General features: G+C 31.3%; 1 protein-coding gene across 4 annotated transcripts in view; it reads right to left on the minus strand.

Moving 5' to 3' along the window:
- Nucleotides 1-25,716, minus strand: part of C15 (homeobox protein C15) — a 65,542-nt gene that overhangs the window by 12,440 nt on the left and 27,386 nt on the right. For 3 of the 4 annotated variants that reach the window (XM_012291657.2, XM_076531604.1, XM_076531605.1), the window contains exon 2: nt 10,553-10,781. In XM_012291657.2, coding sequence (XP_012147047.1) covers nt 10,553-10,781 — 229 coding nt within the window. The remainder of the gene's footprint in view (nt 1-10,552; nt 10,782-25,716) is intronic. The other variant, XM_076531603.1, reaches the window with a different exon arrangement.

The raw sequence follows: 25,716 nt of genomic DNA on the forward strand, positions 1-25,716 counted from the left end.
GCATTTAGGGATTTAGGGATTTGGGGATTTAGAGATTTAGGGATTTAGGGATTTAGGGATTTAGGGATTTAGGGATTTAGGGATTTAGGGATTTAGGGATTTGGGGATTTAGGCATTTAGGGATTTGGGGATTTAGGGATTTAGGAATTTGAGGATTTGGGGATTTAGGGATTTAAGGATTTACGGATTTGAGGATTTGAGGATTTGGGGATTTGGGGATTTGGGGATTTAGGGATTTAGGGATTTAGGGATTTGGGGATTTGGGCATTTAGGGATTTGGGGATTTAGGGATTTAGGAATTTGAGGATTTAGGGATTTGGGATTTAAGGATTTACGGATTTGAGGATTTGGGGATTTGGGGATTTGGGGATTTGGGGATTTGGGGATTTGGAGATTTGGGGATTTGAGGATTTAAGGATTTACGGATTTACGGATTTACGGATTTACGGATTTAGGAATGCAGGAAATTTGGTATTTCGGAAATGAGGAAATTAGGAAATTAGTATATTCGGGAATTTAGGAATTCGATAATTTTAGAATTCAGGAATTCATGACTTATGGAAATCGGGAATTTGGGAATTCAGGAATTTGAAAGTTCGGAAACTCGGAAATTTAGGAATTCAAGAATTTGGAAATTTTTACATTTAGAAATTCAAAAATTCCGTAATTCGGGAATTTCAGAATTCAGGAATTCATGGCTTTTAGAATTAGGGAATTTGAATATCCAAAATTCTCAATTTCGGAAATTTGAAAAATTTAAGTATTCGGGAATTCAAAAATTCTTGAATTTAGGAATTTTGCTACCAAATTTCGAAATTTCAAAACATCCAAACTTTCCAATTTAAAAAACTAAATTTCCCTATAAATTTCCAAACATCTATGTATTATACAATAACTTCATAAATTACTTAATAGTACAATTTTAGTCGAATTTCTATAAAACAAATAACATTAAATCACCATCAATAACTGAATTACATTTATAAATATCAATAACGTCCACAAACAGAATACGTTTCAATTTACCTAATTACAAAAATAATTTTGTCAGAGACGAAGAAAATTTAACAGTCCGATTCAATCGCACATATCCGGTAGAAAATGTATGGTGTCTACGCCGTTGTTTCAGTGACAGCCGCGCCTACACCCGTGCAAGTAATTAACGCGGTTAACAATTAATAATTGAGGGTGCCGTGCCGATTACATTTTGCAGCCACGGCACAGCCCCATTCGCTGTGGCCGGCATAACCGTATTCTCTAGCAACCTGGGACGCATTACTCTTATCGTTATACCCCTATCGTTAACTATAACTTTTCCCTAACACTTCGTACACTCGCGAACCTGTGCATTGTAAACTTGATTTTATCTTTTGCAATGAATGAATCGGTAAACGAGCTTAATCGGGAAATATTGCACGCACAATTATCTATCCATTGCTGTTTTTATGATACCCCGATAATGGAGAATACTTTATAACAGGGTGTTATATAATGATGTAGATAGCGATACAAACGGCAGCTTATTTATTTGTTTATTTAAGTTACTGAGATTATTTTAGTGGGAAAATAACTTGATGAAGAAATGTGATTTTGGGGAGATTTAAGGAATTTGTGGCCTTTTTGTGATTTGGGGATTTTGGTGTTGGAGTATTTGGAAATTTTGGAAGAGAACATGGGGGTTTGAGGATTTGGGGATTTGGGGATTTGGGGATTTGGGGATTTGGGGATTTGGGGATTTGGGGATTTCGGGATTTGGGGATTTGGGGATTTGGGGATTTGGGGATTTGGGGATTTGGGGATTTGGGAAATTGGGGATTTGAGAATTTGGGGATTCGGAGATTTGGGGAGTTAGGGATTTAGGAATTGGAAAATTTGGGAACTTAGTAATTTAGGGATTTGGAAATTAAGGAATTTGGGGATTTGGGAATGTAAGGAATTGAGGAATTCGGGTAATTTGGAAATTTGGGAATTTGGAAATTATGTAATTAGGTAATTAGGTAATTAGGCAATTGAGGAATTTAGGAATTTGGGAATTTGGAGATTTGGGGATTTGGGGATTTGGGGATTTGGGGATTTGGGGATTTGGGGATTTGGGGATTTAGGGATTTGGGGATTTGGGAATTAAGGAATTTGAGAGATTTGGGAGATTTGTGGAATTTGGGGAATTTGAGGAATTTGGAGATTTGGAAATAGGAAAATTTGGTAATTTCGGAATTTGGGGATTTGACATTGAGGAATTGGGGATTTGAAAATCGGAAAATTTGGGAATTTGGGAATTTGGTAATTGGGTTATTTGGGGATTCGGGGATTTGGCAAATTAGAAACTAGGTAATTTCAGAATCTAGGAATTAGAGAATTTGTGGATTTGATTAAGTTGGATTAGGAATTTAGAAATTTAGTAATTTAGTAACTTAGTAATTTAGTAACTTAGTAATTTAGTAATTTAGTAGTGTAGTAATTTAGAAATTTGGAAATTCGAGAATTTGAGAATTTGGGAATTTGAAAACTTGAAAACTTGAACACTTGAACACTTGAAAACTCGAAAACTCGAAAGCTCGCAAACTTAAAAACTTGAAAGCTAGAAAATTTGAAAACTTGATAACTTAAACACTTGAGCACTTGAACATTTGAACACTTGAGCACTTGAGCACTTGAAAACTTGAAAACTCGAAAACTTAAAAACTTGAAAGCGAGAAATTTTGAAAACTTGAAAAATAAAAAATTTGGAAATATAGAACAATACAAATTCATAAATTGTCTTCCCATGAATATCCACAAGTGCACGTCACCTGTAGCACATCACTAATCTAAATAGACCCAGTCACGGATCTCGTAAACTTAAGAAAGCCTCACTTGCTACAAAATGAACTAAAACTTCCGAGCGATAGCGTTTTAAAAGCACATTAATACGAACCAGCCACATCTGTCCACGCTTCCATCCATTTCTATTTTCTATCCCTTAACACTCCCATAAAAAGCATTCTTCCCTCCTAAGCTGTGCTCTAAATCATCTCGATCAGACATCAAACCGTCAAGTGGCAATCTACTTAACTCCTACTCTTCTTTCTTATCACAATCTTAATAAATTATATTTTTATATTATCATTTGCATAATTATTATTTTAAAAACAATTTTGCATAAAAAGAAATATTTAACGTAAGAGAATTTGTACAATAATTTGTAGCTTAATTTAGTTTTGTATTTTAAAGACTAAAATTTAGTTAACAAGTTTGTATCTTTTGTTGGAAGAAGAGTGAAAATTGATTTCTGGAGGTGGTAGAGTAAAATGATACAGTTATTTTAATTATAGATGTATAGTTGTGAAATACATTGCAAAAAATATAAATACAATAGCAAAGTATTATAGTATCGACATTTAAGATGGTAATTTCAATTTTGTATGTAAATAGTTGATATAATGTAATAATTTTGTGATAGTTTAACTGTAGAAGTATGAAGCCCTGAATGAACGTCAGCCATTTTATATTTAAGGAGTGTTTTCATGCAGAATTATTTTATTTATAGTATTATGTTTAATTATTAAATACATTGCTAAAATAATGAATATAATAGTAAAGTATAACTGTACCTACACTTGAGATAGTGATTTAAAATTTGCACACAAATAATCGATATTATAGTATAATAATTTTGTGCTAATTTGATAATCAAAGTATAAAACGTTTAATAGGTATCAACCATTTTGTATTGAAATGGTATTTTCATTCGAGATTTTATTTTGAGCGATTTACGAGATAGGAAATTACTGGATCATTATTATTTTAGGGTCATGAAATTTGCTACGCATATTTTGTCATACTTTTAGATAACATAGTGATATGTGAACATATGTAAACTCACCAATTTCATAATTTTCAAGTTTTCGCATTTTCAAATTTCCCAATCTCCAAATTTCAATCTTTATTCAATTTCAAAATTGGAGAATTTCAATTCGTCTTTTCACAATTTTAAACACTCCAAATTGCTAAATTTCTAAATATCCAAATTTTAAAATTTCGCTATTTTGATATTCTAAGGTTCTCAAATTTCTTTGTCTCCAAATTACTAGATCCACAAATTTTCATATACCCCAATTTCTAGGTTTCTAAATCTTAAGATTCCTATAGGTAGTCAAATCTCCAGATCTCCAAATTCTTAGATTTTGAAAGCTTACAATTCCTAAATTTTTAACCCATCTTGAAATTTTACATCTTCAAATTCTTAGCCCATATGAAGATTTTCATATCCCTGAATTCTTAAACCATACAAAAATTTTCAGAATCCCAAATTCTTAACTACCCGAAAATGTCCAGATCTCTAAATTCCTAACCCATTCCAAAACTTCCACATCCCCAAATTCCATATCCACATTCTGAAATGTACTGATCACAAAAGTCCCTAAAAATCAACGAATACTAGCTCTCAAGGGACTACTGTCCCTTATCTATTATATTTTTTATAGCTCAGCCAGATTATCTCCTAGCTATACATAAAATGTAAAGCTTGATTAATTCATTAATAAAACATCACAAAAACCATTTCAAAAAACACGATTTAAAAAAGAACACGTACAAAGTATCGCAGCAAAGCATTCTCCTATACTCTCTTAGAATCGTTATAACTTCACTATTCCAACTTATTCAAGCATGAAATTTCGAAAGCCCACTCTCATTGTAAAACATTGTAAAAGAATACAATATCGATTCGACTCTACCGGATATCACCGAAGCAGTCTTTTTCGTCAAGTTTTAAATTTACGTTGAACAACCGAGACAAAAACGTTTACGGGAGAGCCGGTTAGGTTGGCTCGTGTTTGACCGGTTAGCAGCGTGATCCAACATAGGAAAGGATGAATGTTTAACGAGGCGAATCGGTGGGGTCGAGTGTTGGATCGAAACGATCCGAATCGCGGATTCGAGGGTTTGACACTTTAAAAGCGGTGGCAAGAAACTCGAGGAGCGGACTGGTTGCTAGTCGAGGAGGGGTACGAGGGAGTGAAGTGTTCGCAGTCAAAGCAGGGGTGAATGAGGGAGCACGAACGGGGGTGGATAGGGCTGCATTATGTACGGGACAGGGCTAAGCTGTTAGGTATCTGAATTATTTAGCCCAAGTTATCTCATCTCTGCCTACAGTCATCTCGTTACTTTAAACGCAGCTGCTCGCTGGACCGCACACCCGCGGATGCGTCGATCTTTGGGATTCCCTTTTTTCTTTTCATTCTTACTTTCAAATTGTAATAAGATTTTGATGGGATAAGAAAGTCGAAAAGTTCCACATTCTAGCTACACCGATGATGGCCATATCTAGCTACACCATTTTTATATTAAACAATCAGTGAAAACTCACACTGCACGCTATAAATTCCTGTTGAAAATAATCGTTTGACGGTTTGAATCAATTTTTGTTTATTTGAATAGATCGATAACTGAGCCGTACTGTTTGAAAGTGGAGCATATCCATTTTTTATTGTTACGATTTGAGAATTTGCATTTTTAGAAATTTTAAAATATTGGTGAGCACTTATAGACAAACTTTTTGTATTTTGTGACGTTACATGTTGATTATCCATTAGTGAAATGTTGGTTAAAAACAAATTTGAGTATACTGAAATGAACTTGTGTCACTTTCAAAGTTAATGAGTTATTGTGATCGTTAATTAAGCGGATAATATTTCAGTTGAGCAGTTATTCCTTTTTTTAATTTCTTTCAATCATTTTGGTCTGAATTGTCTTCGTATTCAGAATCTAACTAAGATTCTTCGTTATTTGACAATGAACAATTATATTAATTTATACTAACAATATTAATGATACTTAATAACATTAATGAAACATTAATTGATACAAGTTAAATTTTATTTAAATTTAATTAACACAAATTGATATAAGTGATATTTGATGTTTACGTGTTATCAAATATTAAACGGTTAATGCTTTCAAGTTGATAATTATTTGATATAATTAATATCCTATTAATTTATATATGTTGAATATATTAAAGAAAACATTCGTGTAGTTATTTTCAGTCAATTTTATATTTCTTGAAATTAATTCAGAGGAAATATTTTAAGATCCTTTTTGTGTCATCATATCGTGTCAAACTTTCATGTCTCTTAATTAGTAATTACTCGCTATAATTATTAACCAGTCAGTTTATATTGAGATAAAATATTCATATAATTATTTTTAATTAATTGTAAGCTTCAGATTAATACATAACAAGTGTTATTTTACGATAATTTTATATTGTCATGTCATACTGTATATGACAACACAGTGGCAATTTTTAATGTTTCTAAATTTCTAATCTTTTACTATAATTGACAATCAATTTACTTTGAATTGAGAATATTAATAAAATGATTATGCAGATATTTCTAATATTTTTTAAACTTCAGGTGAGTATAAAATAAGTGTCATTTTACGATAATTTTATGTCAACAAACAATATCAAATTTTTTATATGAAGTAAAAAGATAACTTATTATCATATCAAGTTTCTATATCAGTAATTGTTCACTATAATTGATAATCAATTTATCTTAACATTAATGATGAAATATTTACATATTCATTTCCAGTCAATTTTATCATTAAAATTATTATTGTACAAACTTTATTTTACGTTGATTTCATGTTCTCGTACCATATCAAACTTTGGATACTTTCAAATATATTATAGCAACTTACTATAATTAATAGTCAGTCAATTTATATTAACAGCATTGATAACATGCTCGATAGTCAGTCAATTCATAGTAAAAGCATTGATAACATGCTCATACAGTCATTGTAACAATTAACTTTGTTACATTAATTAATATGAAATGTTTTATAATGTCATGTCTTACAATATCAATCTTGACTTCAATGTCAAGATCTTCGTTCGACAGAGTTGATGAATTTCCGAAGCACCTCTCTTAGCTCTGAAGTTATTGGACGATCGTTTTACATACGACTTCATATGTAGAGATTAATTATGATCCGCCTGTCGTTTCGATGTAAATTTAATTCGACGGAACACCGAGACTAATGTAACTGTCACACCGTTACCATTTCTCAACGCATTGAGACAGATAACGCATGTCGTCGGCGACTAAATCGAATTTCATGCTCGCTTCTCGACCGACGACAGCCACTACGTAATAAAAAGACTTGTAAAATTTCATCTTGCTTTATCACCTCCGTTGGTGCTTCTCAAATAATTCTACACGAATGAAACGGCAATAATTGTAACGATCATTGTTTTAACAAGCAGTGAAATCTTGTAGCTGAGAGAGAGCACATTATTTAATTACAAGTCGAAGAAAATGTTGAACATTTTTTATTTGAAATCATATAAAATAGTTTCGTTAAAGTTTGTTGATATATATTTTTTTAAATGATTACAAGTATCATACAAGATTTATTAATATGTTAAACATGTTTAACTGGTAGGTAAATAATTTAATATATGTTGTATTTATCACAATGATGGGTAATGTATATGATTATATTCTTGCCTTAAAGAAATTTTACACAGTCTATAAATTGTTAAAGAATTTAGAAATTTAGAAAACTTAAATTTTCACATTTTTTAATTTTTTTATTTTCAACTTTATACATATTAATTGTATATTTAAAATTTGTTTTTAGAGTTTAGGTATTTAGGAACTTTTAAACATAGAAATTTCCAAAATTTTCAACTTGCAAGTTTAAAAATTTAAAAATATAGAAAATTGTAAATTAGGTAATTCTGTTTCATAATTTAATAAATTGGAAATTTTTGAATTCGGTAATTTAGAAGCTTCAAAGTTATGAATATTGTTTTTGAATTTTATGATTTGATGACCTGGATACTTAGAAATTTAGAAATTCATAAAAATTAAAAAATTTATAAAAATCCAGGACTTCATGAAAATTCAGAAATTCAAAAAAATACAAAAAACCATAAAAATTAAAAAAATCATAAAAATCCAGAATTTCATAAAAATGCAGGAACTAATAAAAATTCAGATACTCATAAAAATTAAAAAATTCATAAAAATGCAGAAATTCAGAAAAATTTAGAACTTCATAAAAGTTCAGAAATTCATAAAATTAATAAAAATCCAGAAGTTCACAAAAATTCAGGAGTTAATAAAAACTCAAAGAATTAGAAATTAAAAAATTAAAAAGTACAGAAACAGGTAAATACAGAAGTTTCTCAAGTTTTAAAATTGAGAAATCGACGACCCGTCATTATCCACAAATGGCCGTCGCTTGCAATGTCATTTGGCCTAACAAGCACTTCGAAGAAACCTGAAGTCCTTTCTTCGCATTTTACAAGCAAATGTAGCACTTTGAAAGAAGACAAGAAACAACAGATTCCAATACAACGGCATCGAATGGTTTTTGTATGGAGTTCTGTTATCGATCTCTTATTAGATCGTTTACGAACCTTCTGAAGGCATTCTCTTCCGTTCTTATTCTTATTGTCAGAAGCGTTTTACATTCTTCGTTTTTACGTATTTGCCTGTTTATTGCCGAGGCTCTCGGAACAATGCGAGGAATAACGGAATCGTATTTCCAGAAAACTCGTAGACTATTATTCATAAAACGGCGAACGAATAGTTTTTCCTGGGAAAAATTTAAATTACTTTGGAGTTAAATGAGACCTTCCTTACACGTTATTCATTCTGTTAATTCAAACTTTGCTTCGTAATCAGTTTTGTAAATTTAGTTTGGATATTCCTGATTTATTACGTATTTTATTTAAAATCGTTTAGGCGGGATTACAAAATTTAAGTATCTTAAATTATCAAGTATTCAAATTTTTAATTTCTCAAGTTTTCTTTTTAATTTTTAATTTTTCACATTTTATAATTTCTCAAATTTTTATGTTTTGAAATTTCTTTAATTTAAGAATATCTAGGTTTAGTAACTTAATAAATTAGAAATTTGCTAATTTATAAATTAAAACAATTAGAAATTCAGAATGTTGGAAATTTATCTTTATGATTCCCCATTGTTCATATCATAATAAAAATACTACAAACACACAAAAATACATTGCACACATACACATTCTAATATTCCATCATAACTTCAAGATCACAAATCAATTTTATTAACAACCCATCTAAAATCATAAAAGTACCATGGACCCATATCGAAATATTTGTCTTTATCTAATAAAAGACGTAGCTCTCTTCCCTATAAAAAATTCCGTCAAAAAATATTATTAATTTAAATCGTACAATTTCCAAGGAGTCTTTCGAAACGTATACCTCACCCCATATCAGAAGCAGAACGTCATATCAGTAAAACCTTGCCACGTCATCTTAAAAAGCACCAGCAAACGATAACGTTATTATCCCCATCGGAAATAGGTCTGAAAACTGGAAGGTTAAACTATTCACCCACGAATAGCATCGTTTGAAACTATTCTTCAGTTCCAAAGTAGTCCTATCGTACTACTTCCCAGAATGGTTCAAGGACGCTTTTATTAGGAGGGCGTCAGAAGGAGAACGCTTTTAGAAAGTTCCGTAAAGGAACTATTAGAAGAAAAGGGAAGAGGATTCGAAGGGGAGCAGGTTGCACCCCCGTAAGAAATGGCTGCGGGTTCGTCTCGCCGCTAAGACGCCCCTGGTATCAGGTACCCGCGCCACGAACGGGCCCGGTTTTATCTAAATGACGTGTTTTCGTCCTCCCTTATCTTGAAGAGACTCCAGTACAGTCGACTTTCAATGCGTCCACAGATACAGGACCCGCTGCTGACCCGCTATTAACATTCCTGAACGCGGTTTCCATCTTGCGTTTTCCCTTTCGATTCCTTTAAAACGTCTGATCAATTGCGAGCGACGTTCACCCTTCTGATGAACGGGAAATATCTTCTACTCTGTTTCTTCGATTGGAGGAATAACATTTTGTTTAGTTTTAAATTTCTGAAGTAGTGTTTGTAGGTGGAGGGAGAACAAGTATAACTGCTTGGATTAAAAATGATAGAAATAAGATCTGTTTGTTAAAATTTCTTCGTGTATATTCATAGAATGATTTAAATATTTTTGCGTGTCGATTGGGTCTTAGGGGATTCTTTTTTGAAATATGCTATGCTTATGGATTAAATTATTAACTATTTAGGATGATATTCTTATGTAATTTTGTTGTTCATATGCACCATAATAATAATCTGTTTTCTAATTTCTATATTTTCAAGTTTTTATATTCTCCACTTTTTATATTCTTTACATCTTGTAATTAATATATGAGTGATACTTTTTCATACGAATCTATCATCTACATCTAGAATTTGTTCACTAACCTAATTAGAAATATACGTATGAACTCCATGGTTATTATCTATATAATATATATGAAAAAATATTTAGATAAGTTTGATTTAGGTAAAATATTTATAAGCGAAAATATTGGACAAGTTTTCCAGAAAACAAAAATAGTATTTTTTCATAGAGTTTCAATGTAACAGTCAACGTTATCAAGTTGATCAACGTTAAGTTGGCAATCAACGTTATTAGAGTTAAATACATCTATATGTATATAAAAAAGAAAGAGGAGAATGTGAGAAACTCACCTCCATTTCGTTCGTCTGTTCTGAAACCATGTTTTCACTTGAGCATCCGTCATCTTCAACGACTTCGCCAAGGCTGCTCGTTCTGCCGACGCCAAGTATTTCTGTTTGTGAAAACGTTTCTCCAGCTCGGCGATTTGCAGCCTGGTAAAGCTGGTCCTTGGTTTCTTTCTCTTCGGTGGTGTCCTGTTTTGGTAAGGATGACCGATCCTCCTTGGAAATGCTCCAGCTACTACAAAAAACACAACCGCTAATGTTAACAAATTTAAATAACCATTTTCGTTTATAAAATTATTCTTTTTTTAAAAATTATTTCTTACAAAAAATGTGACATTCTCGATCCCATCATAATTGTTCGCCGCACTATTATACCACTAAATAAGACATACATATAAATATTTGTTATACATGTGTATGACTAACACATGAATATAAATATAAATAGTTTATACATTATATTATTGAGAGTACGTCAATTCATGAGTTTATTATACATTCATGATTTATTACATAGTTGTTAAAGTAACATTATGTGAATCATTGACTGATTTACTTAACTAGAATTTTGTTAAGGAGTAATCTGAAACATTTATAAAAAAATTCTCAAAGATATGTATTTTAATTTCTTCATCTCTTTTTAATATCTTTAAACTGATATTTGTAAATTACTAAAAAATTATTTATTAAAATTTGTCAAATATAATTTTTCAACTAATGTAAACAGTTGGATTAATAATCTGGTATAAAAATTAATTTAATATTTTACATATGATATATGGTTTATATGTATACATAAAGTATACGTAAAAAATATGTATATACATATATATATGTATTGTATAAAATCTTTTTTATATTGATTTTATAAAATTAGTGTAAAGTTTGTCTACTTCTGTACGAAACAATTCGAGTAATTTTGAAACGAAATAAAAGAAGAAACCACAAATATAATTATAAACCTAATATTTATATTTATAATAGTTTGAATATGTTACATCAGTGTACTCCATTTAATAAAACAGTTTCGAGCAGGTTTCCAGTAGAAAAACATCGGTGTACAACGTCGAGTTAGGTGGTGCACGTCGTGCTAGAGGAATATTGCTTACGATAAGGTGTAATGGTGGCAGCGACGAAAGCACGCTTTGGGAAAACGATTATAAAACCGTAAAAGCGAGCCTTACGAGTTACACGGAACGATTTGCCGACCGGTGCAAATTGTAACGCGGTCTTTGTAGTCGCCATGAGCAGGTGCATTGCGATTTCAGTGGAAGAGTATTAATAAAATTACCGTTAGCCCGATAACACCGCACCACTTCCATTACCGGACACGCTGTGCAGCTCGGGCGAAATCAAAATGGAGCTTTATCGTCCACTTACGCGAAACTAGCCGCGTAAATCGCGGCTAAAACTCTCGCTCGAGATTCTCTTATCGAGGCAGCCGTTCGTCCAGGTTAATTATCGTGTATATTTGACGATCGAAATAAATACTTTTCGGTTTAAAACAGAAAATATTTCTTTGACTTTACAGAATCAAACTTCTGACTGTTTGATGGACTTAATCTTTCTTTTGGAGTTTATCTTTCTTTGGAATATTAGTATTGACCATTTGCAGTGATTTTGTAGGTACACTGTTGATTTTTAAACTTTTCGGGTTTACTGTGAAGTTCAACTTTGATTTTCTTCCGATTTGCTTTCTTTATGTTCATGCAATTCTTTTAGAATTTGTAATGCATGTATGGGGGGATCGTTAACGTTGTTCAGTTGTTTAATGCCGATTTTATCATATCAGTTTTAACGAGTTACCGTGTTACGATATCTATTATTATTAATTATGCGTTTTTTAGTATTGGTGTTTTACTTCTTCTTTATTCACTGAATAATAGCTTTGCTAACAAATTCATTATCCTCAATAATATATTCTGTTGGAATATTAATCACTTTTTGCAACAATTCAGAAATTTTCAACCGTTTTTCTATTTTTAGGGTTTGCAAAATAACTTTATGTAAAAAGGAATTAGATCCAGTTGCAACGACTATAGTATGCAAAATTACCGCATGGAACGACATCAATGACTATGTTACATAACATCGCAGCTGTGCTTATGTTCATGTTGTGGTATCAGATAAGATGTTGCTTGCGATAAAATTTCATAAGAAAACATCGATAAATCTGTCTAAATATCTAATAAATGATTTCGAGTTTAGTAAACAGATTATAGAATCCCTTTGCACTTTGATACCAGTCAAAATGACTGATATTAAGTAGTCATGATACAAACTTACGATTCTGAATAAATGGAAAAAAAGTAAAATTTATTATGTTGTATTTTTAGTTATCGCTGTAAAAGTCTTAACATCGTTGCTAAAAAAATGAAACATGAAGTAAGAATTTTAAAGCGACATAGTAAAACTAGTTATTTCTACTGGTGTGATAGTTCTACTGTTAATTATCGTATAAATTTGATGATCACTACTTTTAGGTTTTAAATGCTGTTTGATACTATTAGATTTGGAACAGAAAATATTTTCTTTTGTTGATAAATTCGAACCTTTGACTTTTCGTTAATTTAATAATTAAAATACTCACACATTAATAAATGTAGTTGTTTATATCTTTAAAATTTATTATTAATTATTGTTCTTCGTGATATACATATGCACACATAAGTAATAGTATCATATTAATTAGTGATAATGATTTTACCGATGTTGATAATTATATTTATTAATTTATAACATTATTTATAACAATTGATGAATTGTTTAAGAAGTTTAACAAATTTTATTTTGTATTTCTACTTTATTTCTTTTTATATGTATACAATTACCTTGTATCGAACTTGTTTCTACTATAATTACAAAAATTCTTTACATTAACTTTACACTGATTTATACTAATACAATTTAGATTGTAAAATTGCAGTTCGAACGGTGAGTTAACGTGAGTATGGCGCCATTTTGAATTCGAGCGCAAACCATTTCCGCATGCTGTTTACTTTGTTGCTAATTATAATTTATTGGATATTCTTCGTGATTCGAAAAACTGAAGTACCAATCATTTTAGAATATCTTTAATATATCATAATCAATATAATTATTCATAAATGAACTTTTCACAAATGAAAATATAACTTATTTCTTTATTTGTTGTACCATAAAGAGAAATTTTAAATATTTTTAGGTTTAGGTCTAATACGTTTATGCTTGCTACTGTATTTTTATTAGAATTTTATTTTGTTACATAACCTATTTTACAAACTATCTATGGTTATGAAATAACAGAAAAGAACAAAAAACGGTGTCCCTAAATACAATAAAAATCAAGACAGAAACGAGAAGATAAACTTCTTAAACACTATCCCATAAACAATTATTAAATACCGTATGCCTCATAAAATTAATCGAATTACCACCGTTCACCGATTTGTCAACTGCTCTCGATCAACATCGAATCAATAATAATTTACCGAATAAGCATTAGAGACGGTTCACTGCACAACAGAATCGTTTCAACGTGACTAAAAAACCGGTATAATATTTTTAAACTCACATCTAAACCTTTCGACGAATTAAAACCGATCCTCGAATAATCGACTTTATTAGAATACAGTTGATTCGTTCAGTTTCGTTCTTTTTTCGGTAATTTGCTCTCGTTAACGAAACTTCGATACACGGTGAAACGTTTTATCGTTTCCCGTATTTTATTTCCCCTGAAGCGTGACTATCGGCATCATTAAGCATTTAGCCGTCGTAGTAATAGCGCATGAATAACAGAAAGTACATTTAACGCGATATGCATAGCCGTAGATTTAATGGCTGGAAACATGATACGCGTTGTATGCGGTAATGAGAATGAAGAATGTGATAAACATGGTTACAAGACTGGAAGTGGTAACGTAGCTTGTCGTTTTGTTCCGACATTTTTTCGAATTCTGATAGAGACATTTTTCCTTATTCAGCTGCGATTTTTATCCTGTTTCGATTGTTATCTACAAACTTGAAGGAATGAAGGCTTTACATGTGGTAAGCGATATGGAGTTGTTACGAAGGAAGTGATTGACTTTGTTTGTCATAGTGTTAATGGTTGTTTGTTAATTGAACTGTGATGTGAGCAATAAACATTGTATTGTATTGTTGATTGGTTAGGTTAGGTTCATTCATCACGTCAAATATGACTTCATAAGGATGTTTATGTATGTTAGGTTATGTATGTAGAAGCGATTTAAAAATTGAAAGATTGTTATTTGGAGATTTGGAAATTTTTGAATTAAAAAATTTAGATGTTATATTTGAGAAAATGTGGAGATTATTGAATTTAGGGATTAGAATTGTGGAGAGTTTATGAATTTGAACATTTGGAAACTAGAAAATTGGCAGAAATGGAAATTTGAGAATTAGAAACTTGAAAATTTGGAAATTGGGAATTTAGAAATTTGGAGATATGGAAAGTTGAAAATTTGAGCTTTTGGAAATTTGTAAAGTTGTAATTTTGGATTTTGGAAATTTTAGCTTTTGAGAATTTTGAAATTGGTTAATTCTACATGTGAGTATATAAATCTAGATATTTGAACATTTGAGAATTTGGGAATTTGGGAATTTGGATATTTGGAAATTTGGGAATTTGGGAATTTGGGAATTTGGGAATTTGGGAATTTGGGAATTTGGGAATATGGGAATTTGGAAATTTCAGAATTGAGGAATTTAAGAATTTAAGAAATTGAAAATTTGGGAATTTAAGAATTTGAAAATTAAAAGATTTTAATGTTTAATAATTAAGAATGTGGTACTTTGCAAATTTGTCAGTGTGGAAGATTGTACACTTGTAAATATGGAAAAAGAAAATATAGAAAGTTGGGAATTTGAAAATTTAGAAATGAAACTGAAAACTTGAAAATTTTAAAGTTGAAAGTTTGAAAATTGGGGAATAAAAACTTGAGATACGTAACTTTAAAAATGTAGAAAACATAAAATTTAGAAACGTGATACAAATATAGAAACATGAAACTCGAAATTGTGCTAATATGTACACATATGTATGTATATGAACAAATTTTTATTCACATCTTCATCTTATCCTACCATATACAATAATTTAAATTCTAACTATTTGCATAATCACCTTTGTAATACTTCAAAATATTACAAAACATCAACGAAAAATTTGTATAATAATTTCTAAATTAATATAACATAAATTTCTCTTTCATTAAAAATTCTAATTAATATAATACTAAACACATTTTATAAAATTCATCTTTTCATCAGTGGTTAATTCAATTTCAATTATCTCCCATAATTTTCTACTTACATTCAATATATTAAATGAAAGGATCGCGTGCTTCTAAATATTTTAACAGACAAGTCGTATCTACGTAAAATCTCGGAGTGCCTTGTAAACATGATTTTATCTTTGCGAATACATTGTAAAACGTGTAAGACACGAAATATCGTGTATGGTCCATTATTAAAAGTACCGATGAATCGGTAGATATTAAATTTTTGTGTGTAACGTGTGAAATTACACGAAACAATATACAGGGTGATAAATTAGTATCAATAATATAGAATAACAAAATAGATTCGTTCCTTTTATGATTTGTCTATAAATTTTATTTTATGCTATTATACTAGAAACTATATTAGAAACTTTTGTATTAAATATTAGATTTAATACGAAATAATTTTTGCTGTCAATAAAAATCAGATATTTAATACAATAATTATCTAATATATTTTACTATATGTATATTTCTAATGAAATACTTGTTTTTAAAGGATGATCTAAATACACTCTTTACTGAATGAATTCAATATGAAATTTAAATCTACAGGGTGCTCTGAAAATTTGAATACTTTGAATAAATACCAAACACTTCATGAAACGTTATATTTGTAAAACATTTTCACGTATGTATAAAAGAAGCACATACCTTATGTAATATGTCCTTTAATATCATTTACATTCCACACATTAAAACTTGTATAAAGTGTTCCGTTCAATAATTATTTAAGGTAAATTTATATGAATATTAAATTGTACATGTTATATGTGTATGTATACAGTATAACATACATTTGTATGTACATATATTATTATACCGTTTGTTCTATTATTTCGGCAATACCTTAATACAATATTCTAAAATTCATATTTATAATAATGTACTGTTATATTATCTTACATTTGTTACAATTAAAGTTACTTATTTTTAATTTTTACAATGTATTTTCATTTTTCATAATAGCTTCATATAAACCATATTTTTAATCACCGAGTATTAAGACTCAAAATTTATAAATTATTTTAGGTCTAGATATTTTTCGATATTTAACCAGCGCCGAGTAATTCTACCGATCTATAACAGAATAAAGCACGGGTGCATTATTCTCTAGATTATTTCGCATTTCGGTCGCAATTTCTGTACGGTGAAACGTATTTTTAGGGCAAAGGGCGGAGCATCAGCAGAGGACAGGGTTGGAAATAGAGGAAAGAGGGATGGATAATGGAATAATATCCACCCGATGGCCGTTTCACCCTTTAACGATGATTCCTCGGTTTCGAGGAAACTGCGAGAGAGCGTAGTTACGTGTCAAATTTAATTTCACGGGAAATTTTCCGCGTCCCGCCATTTTCTACCACCTCAATAAGAACGCCGATGGGATCATTATCGTACTAATCATTAATTTCGAAACCAAGCTTCCGGTGCCGATGCTCACGGCATATTACCGTAACATTTAAACGGTTTCTTAACTGTAATCACGTCTATTACAATTATGATTAATTATCGATTGAATTTTTTGTTTAACCTTCCTTTAGATTTGTAAATTTAATTTCATAGACTCTTTTCTATAATTTAGTTTAGGTAGTTGTACGGAATGTATCTTTTTAAGGATATCTAAATAAATAAATAAATAAATATGTCTGTTATTTATAGTTTTATGAAAAAAATTTTAAGACAAAGCTACACTATAATTAATTTTTTCGAAATGCCTGAATATTTCTGTTACTATAATTTATAGGAAAAAATTCTGAAAACAAAGTTATATTATATGAAGAGGGACATGTGAAGAAGGTTATTTTTTAGTAAAAAAATTTCTTCGTAAAATTATAAATAAACAAAATACTTAAATGTCCTCATTTAGTCCATCCTGTAGACAGTTTCCTTTAATCTCTTTGAAATATTATTTTAATTGATAAATTATATTATATGTATACAAAAGTAAAATGAACTCGAATTGGACCACAAAACGTTAACAAAGTTTCCTAATTTCTGTCATCGAACTTGGAACGAATTGACCAAAGATAATAACGTCACAGATCGAACGATGAAACGAAAACGTTTTCTGCGGCGAGGTTAATCCAGGTGGGTGGAGAACGCAGACTTCGGTGTAATAGCGGGATAATAAGCAACTTCTCAAGTTCATTTCACGAAACCTATTTTGAAGCATCTATGGGAAGAGTGAACGCTTCTCGTGGAAAGAGAGCCTTCGTTTACGTTCAGACTTTGCTCAATCATGTAACTCCTTAACTGCTCATTGGCCTCTCACATTCTAATTCAGAGACACGGGCTTTCTTGCGCCATCACGCTTATTAGGATGATAATCGTGTACCGGTCATTAGGCTCCGTTACGTTATCACGGTGTACTGGCACCGTTTGCCGTCCCCCTTGTAATTCATCCGTAATTACTTTCGCAGAATAACTGGACGCACGCACGTCATTTGACATTCGTGTTCTGCCCAGTACAGGATTTCGAATTTACGAATGATCGGAAAGATAGTATCTCTAGATTGCGATAATATCTCTTGGGATAATGACAGAAATTATTTTTGGCACAGAAAAATACTGGACTTTTTGTCGAATCTTCGTTTTGAGCGTGTTCACAAAAAGCGGGTCATTGAAAGAAGTGTGAAACAGCCCATAAAAGTACATGTCTGAAGTTGTTTTAATATTTCGGGTCTTTTTACATCTTCAGTTTAAATGTACAAGAAAAATTGTACCAAAGGGCAACATCTGTAAAACGTTAGTTTAATCAAACGGAGTAATGAATGTTTTGTACGTCTTCAATTTAAATGTACAAGAAAAATTGTACTAAAGGGCACACATATTTGTCAAACGTTAGTTCAATCAAACGGAGTAATGAATGTTACAAGAAGACAATGAAAATGAATGTCATAAGAAGACCCTGAAAATCGAAATCGTATCTGCAGGCAACGGAAAACGGTAAAAATCATACTTCCTTGACCACCACAGTCCCCTAAAGCGAAATGTACATTGCATGTCCAACTTCCATTAAAAATGTCTGGTGTCTAATGAAGTACCAGTTGAAAGAAAAATGCATCATCAAAATAAGTATACTTGTATACAATATTCAGGAGATACGGAGGTTAGTCAGACACTTAAAAATTAGTTCCGAGTATGCCAAAGTAGTGTCAAGCTACAATAATGGCGGAGATGGACTCCTTGCTAAGGAAGAGCGCCTAATACAAGGAACGATGGAAATATGTTTGTTTTACGTGTAGATTCGATCCATATATTTTATGAATATATAAATTGTTGGTATTTAAATATTTATAGAAAATCGCCAACATGGTCTTGTGGATTAACTGTATCTATTGTATCTAAGAAATCGATCCAATTCCCAACTTGTCAGTAGTCACACGCCTCTCGCGAGCAAAAAGAATGATTGTTCGTGCGTGCTGACGATATTCGGCCCCATGTTCTTTTCCGTGTCATCCGGAATATCACGTCTCGACGAACGGTGTCGTTAGCGTGTCTAACAACAGTCTGTCCGTTAAAAGTTGTCCGATAGCGACTTCGTCTTGGAATGGCTGTTACCGCACAATTTTGGTTAAAATGCCACGGCGACGAGTGTTTGCGGTCGAAGTATTTACCCTGACGACGTAACCTTACGACAGCGTCGCGCCATAACCTGGTAACGTTTCAAAGGCTCCTAAAAAGGTACGGTGATCTTAAGCGACGACTATGAGGCCATTACCTGAATAATACGGGGAACGATGAAAAAAATATGTATGTATGTATATTCGCGAGTATACTCGGATAAAAATATGAGAACGCACGCGAACGTTAGAAAGACGCGAAAAGGGGTGGTCAGGAGGGTAAACCGTAACTTTAATCGTAAAGTCGACGGTTTATGGACGAGCGTAAAACGTCCGTAAAAGGAGGCTTCGAAGTGCAGGCAAATTAGAACTAATTGTCGACTGAATTTCTTACACCTTACAAGACTGGCTTGCGTGTTTTCGATTTCTTTCATCTCCTCCGATTCTTTTTTAATCGTGTGGAAATTCAGCGACAATTCAGGTGTTGCGAGTTTGTGGTACTTTGTGATTCACGAGGGAGTTGTAAGAAAATGTTCTGTCGTATTCATCTTAACAGAGTGTCTTCAAGCGGCGGTAAAATTCGAATTTGTGTGAAGATGGATTTAAATATTAAAGTCATGAAATGAATATTCTTATCGATTTATTTTGAAGTATTAAGGCTGAATTTGTTATGGCATTGGTGTTTTGGTGAAAAGTAGGTATTATTTACAACAATTTGTTTAAACGTTTAACCTCCTCTTTTGTTAAATATAAATTAAAATATTAATTTAGTTGATGGTGAATTAATTGATACTATAATTGATTTAATGTAAGTATTTTGTATTAAAGTAAGAAGAATATTTGTTTTATAGTTTTATTGTGGATCTTCGACTTCTTACGGATTCGAATTTTACCGTCACTAAAGGTCATTACTGCTCTACTTCGTTTAAATAGATAATTTTTCTAAATTCATGAATCTCCAAATAAAAATTTCCCAATTTCCTTATTTCAATATTTTTGAGTTTTCAAATTTGCAAATTTTCAAATTCGTAAGTGTTTATATCACAAAACTCCCAAATGTTCAATATTTACATTTTCAAACTTGTACATTCTAAATTTCTAAATTCCTATATTTTTTACATTCTTAAATTCCTAAATTCCTAAATTTCTAAATTTGTAAATTCAAAAATTCCCAAGCAGCAAAATCTCCAATTTTTAAATTGCCATCTTGCTAAATTCTTAAATTCTTAAATTTGCAAATTTTCAAATTTTAATATCTAAATTCACGACCGATATTGTCAATGTTTTAGCACTATTTTTAAACAAAACTCCAGTACTGATCCAATCTGTATAAAAGTACTTTAGAATTTGCTTTCTCAAACGCAGTAAATTCCAGTTTTAAGGGGGTTAATTACTATACTTTACCTCGCAGACGCTCGCAGTAAAAGTTTATTGAATAATAATAATATTATATGTTATATGTATACCTATATCCATTACATTAAACATAAATGGTGCCATAAATGATAGACGAATTTAGAAAGATTAAGAAAATTGAAAGGTTGTTTTAAACAGTTGTAGTGTTTTTTTCTATAGTTTCTCTGTTATTGTTACTGATAGATAATTGCCAATTAAATATTATCACCAACTGAAGAAAATTACTTCGATTCTATAATACCGTTTAGAGCTATGGTGAGTTCGATGCCGCAAAGACGCGACTTCGATTCAATTACTCAACTTATTACAGAAATTACTTAACTTATTACACATTTATTATAGACTTTGACAGTCACTGTTACATATTAGTGATGTTAATATTTAATACTTCAACTGTCACAATGCAAATTGACAAATATAAGAAAATGCATTAGAATTGCAATTATTAAGATTGTCATCGATTAGTTTTCAAATTTAAGCTTCTAAGTTGGTGCTTTCAATTAAATAATAATGACACTATTGGAAGTTCGCTTTCTGTGTTTCTTTCTTATTGATTATTCGTTCATATAAAATTCCAGTTATCGATCATTCGCAACCTATGCGACATACTAAATGATTGCTACAACATTTAGTCGCGGAGTAATTTCAAATGGAAAATTAAACTATTTTCGTAAAACTTATATTAATTATTATAATAAAAGTTAGATTAATTTAGTTCATTTTGAACATGGATATAATAGTTATAAAAAATAAAGTTTTTGTATAAAATGTTTAACCTTATTTAATTTTGGTTAAATTTTTAAGCAAATCAGTTTCCAAAGCATTCAATATTTATAAAAAAATTATTAATGAAAATTAAATTTGGTCTGACGTCTTCTTTATCGATCAGCACGATATTCTATAATTCTACAATAAATGAAAATTAATGTATCCTTTTTATTAATAGTACATTTTTTATTAATTTTAATAAATTACAAGATAAGTGTATAATTCACATATGAGGATAATATCCTTAATGAATGCATTTATACATATACTACTCAAATTTTTCGTTAGAAAATATTATAAAAACTATGTATACAAATTCTGTAAAATGCACAATATCTATGTTTGCAGAAATTCTCTATAAAATACTCCAAACTACCCTTAATTTTTCTATTTACAATTATTCTAATCTTGCCGAAATAGAAATAAAAAGGGTATCCTTTTCCTCACCAAAATATTAAAACGTGTCAAGAGATAGCGACAATATCCACCTCTTCTTCAATGTTCCTCGTACTAAACTTCCATTTCGACAATAAGTAACCTTAAAAGGTACATTTACAAAAGTTCTGGAAGCACGGGAGGCGTAGTCACACGAGTCGACAAGAGGGTTGCGAGTTAAGGGAGTAAATGGATCGTGCTTGGGAAGCACGAGAATGTCTTTAAAATGTAATCAGGACAGATCGACGGATCAGCGGTGAATAAAACAAAGGGGAGGATTCTTTGGTGGAACCGTAATGGGAGACGGTAGAAATTCGCAGCTCTTTCAAGCTTGCCCGATGAACGACAAGAGTTTCGAAGATAAAATGCCAGGGGATTTGTATCTGCATGCAGATAGAACGAGGGTTGGACGCAGCACCGTGAGGGGTGGCCATAAAAACAAGATGGCGCACCGTCGTGCCGCAAAATGGCCGGCATAAATAAAAAGCGGCGTAGCGCGGCATCCTCTTAGAACGGTGAACGCCTTGATACCGGTGCTAAAGTTTTCTTTGAAACATCGTTCTTTTCGATTATCAACAATCACATTTGATAATTCTTGGAATTTTGTTGCACAAGAATGTTTCTTTAATAGACGTTCATTTATTAACGGTAGGATTTTTTGATTTTCTATTTATTGAACCTCCTCAACCACTCGGTCTGTAAAATATAAGTTTCGCTATATTTAACTTTTCATGATACATTCTTTATGGGACTATAAAAAGAAACTTCGACTAAAACTGTAAGGAACTATTGATTTTGAATTTCATCGAAATTTTCTTGTCGCATAATTGACGTATGCTGTCAACGTTCTATTATATGTAGATCTGTCTGTAATATTACAGATTTAGCTATTTATGTTATTGATATAATATATTTATATTATATTTTATCATTTATGGTTTACAATAAGGAAGTTTCTCATTTACTGATTAGAAATAATATTATTATTATAAAATAATATTAGTATATGTTATTAATGTTTATTTGCGAATAATGACTGACTTTTAATCCGAATAATGATTTTCATTTCAATAGTTAAAAGTTTTCTAAATTTTAAAGATTTTAGGGAATAACCATTAATAATAAATTGTTTACATTTTGAAAATTTGTATCTTTAAAAAATTCATTGTTTACTTTGAAGAACATGTAATATTTAACTTGAATGTTATTCTGAATAACTTACAATATCAGCAAAAGAGAATTTTTAAATTATTTAATAATGTATTAATCCTTTATTGCACATTTTCAGTTGTCGAAAGAAATATAACTTTTAAAATACAAATATAAAAATATGTATAAAATCCAGAAATGCATACTATATTACGAAATGAAGAGAAAATAAATGAATGTCAATTATATTTTAATTATTGTTGAAAATTATACAAACAATATTTATTCAAAATGATTTTTTCTAAAAATGTTGCTAACGATATATCGCTGTTCAAAATTAAAAGATCAAGAAAAAATTACTTTAATGAATGAAAAAAGCAGCGATGATTAAACAATAATAAACCATTGTGACATCGGTGTATTTACAACAAATCAAAAAGTAATCACGCCAAAGAGACAGTATTACATCAACGTTGTGCGTAAGAAAAGAAACCAAAATGGTGGTTTCATCTTCGATGACCCAGTGAGCTTGAGAGCCTAACCTTTGCCCATACACCAGCAACCACGAATGACTCAAGTTTGAATCATTCGATGATGCAATTGGTAAACGGTGACACTGGTGTTAGAGAAAGTCATTATTTTACCGAGCACGTTCTACCCGGTAATAGAGTTTGCGGCCTTCAAACTAAATTGTTTTCTGCACACTGCGGATTCTTTGCTGCAGCCATCGCTGCGAGAAAAGTCGAATTACATTTTAACTTTCAATTCGTTATTCAATTTTGTGATGTTTTGTAACGTGCTGGTGTCGTAATGGTAATTATTGCAAGTAGAGGAGATAAAAGACGCCGCGCCAGTTGAAATATGAAGGTTGTTGCAGTGCGCGATAAAAAGAGGTTAGGGTGTAAACATTAGCTTTATAAATGAATGCGTTTAATAGGTTCGTTTAATATAGTTTTAGAATATATCATTATTTAGAATAATTCAGAATTAATTTCAGAATATCAGTATAATATGAGTATGTTACATGTACTGTTGATAGTTCGAGATTATTATGATTGATATGGTACATGTATAATAATATTGTCAATAAATACTAATCTTAAATTCTCAAATATTCAAATTTTCAAATTCCCACTATCCTAAGTACTTACTTTCTCCAAATAATTAAATATTTAAATTTCCAATTACGCAAATTTCAAACTTCCAATTTTTCAAATTCTCAAATTTCCGAATTTCCAATTTTTTAAATTCACAAATTTCCAAATTCCAAAATTCCAAAATTCCAAAATTCCAAAATTCCAAAATTCCCAAATTCCCAAATTCCCAAATTCCAAAATTTTCAATCACCACGCATTACATCGTTACATGGTAAATCACCACGTGTAGTATTGCCGCGCATTAAATCACTACGTGCTAGATCACCACACGTAGTATTATCACTCATTAAATCATCACATGTTTCATCACCACATTATACAATTACCACGAGTTAGGTCACCACGCATTGCACTACCACGCGTTAATTCACTGCTCGCTGGATTACCACGCATCAAATCACCATTCCTTACGTCACTACGCGTTAGATCACCATATGTTGCATTACCACGCGTTAAACCACTGAGAGTTCAATCACCACAAGTTAGACTACTCCACACGTACACCATAGATAGTTTAGTCTTGCATTAAATCACCACGTGTTGATTTACTACACGTTAGATCGCCAAGTGTCGAATCATCACACGTTAAATCACATGTTACATTTGCGACATATTGTATTATATATGTAGATCAATTTATTACCTATTAGATCACTATAACATTAGATCATTACCTATTGTATCATCATGTGTTATAGCTCCATGTGTTCAATCATCAAATACCTAATCATCAGGTTAAATTATCAAGTGTCTGATCATCAGGTGTTAAATCATCAAGTGTCTGACCACTATACGTTATATCATCAAGTGATTACACACTACGCGTTAAATCATCATGTATGTGTTCACCGCGTGTTACATCATCAAGTGACTGCACATCACGCGTTAAATCATCAAGTGTCGAATCACCAAGCGCTAAATCATCAAGTGTCAAATCACCAGGCGTTAAACCATCAAATGTCCGACCATCGCGCGGTAAATCATTAAGTGTTGAATCACCATACGTGAAATCATAAAGTGTCGAATTACCCGACGATAAACCATCAAGTGTCCGACCACCGCGCGTTATATCATCAAGTGTCGAATCACCATACGTGAAATTATCAAGTGTCGAATCACCAGGTGTTAAACCATCAAGTGTCCGACCACCGCGCGGTAAATCATCAAGTGTTGAATCACCATACGTGAAATCATAAAGTGTCGAATTACCCGGCGTTAAACCATCAAGTGTCCGACCACCGCGCGTTATATCGTCAAGTGTCGAATCACCATACGTGAAATTATCAAGTGTCGAATCATCAGGTGTTAAACCATCAAGTGTCCGACCACCGCGCGGTAAATCATCATACGATCACCACGCGTTCGATCGCCTATTACTATTTCTAGATGGTACCATCTATTAT

The sequence above is a fragment of the Megachile rotundata genome, chromosome 5 (assembly GCF_050947335.1).
Source record: "Megachile rotundata isolate GNS110a chromosome 5, iyMegRotu1, whole genome shotgun sequence".
NCBI classification, from domain to species: domain Eukaryota; kingdom Metazoa; phylum Arthropoda; class Insecta; order Hymenoptera; family Megachilidae; genus Megachile; species Megachile rotundata.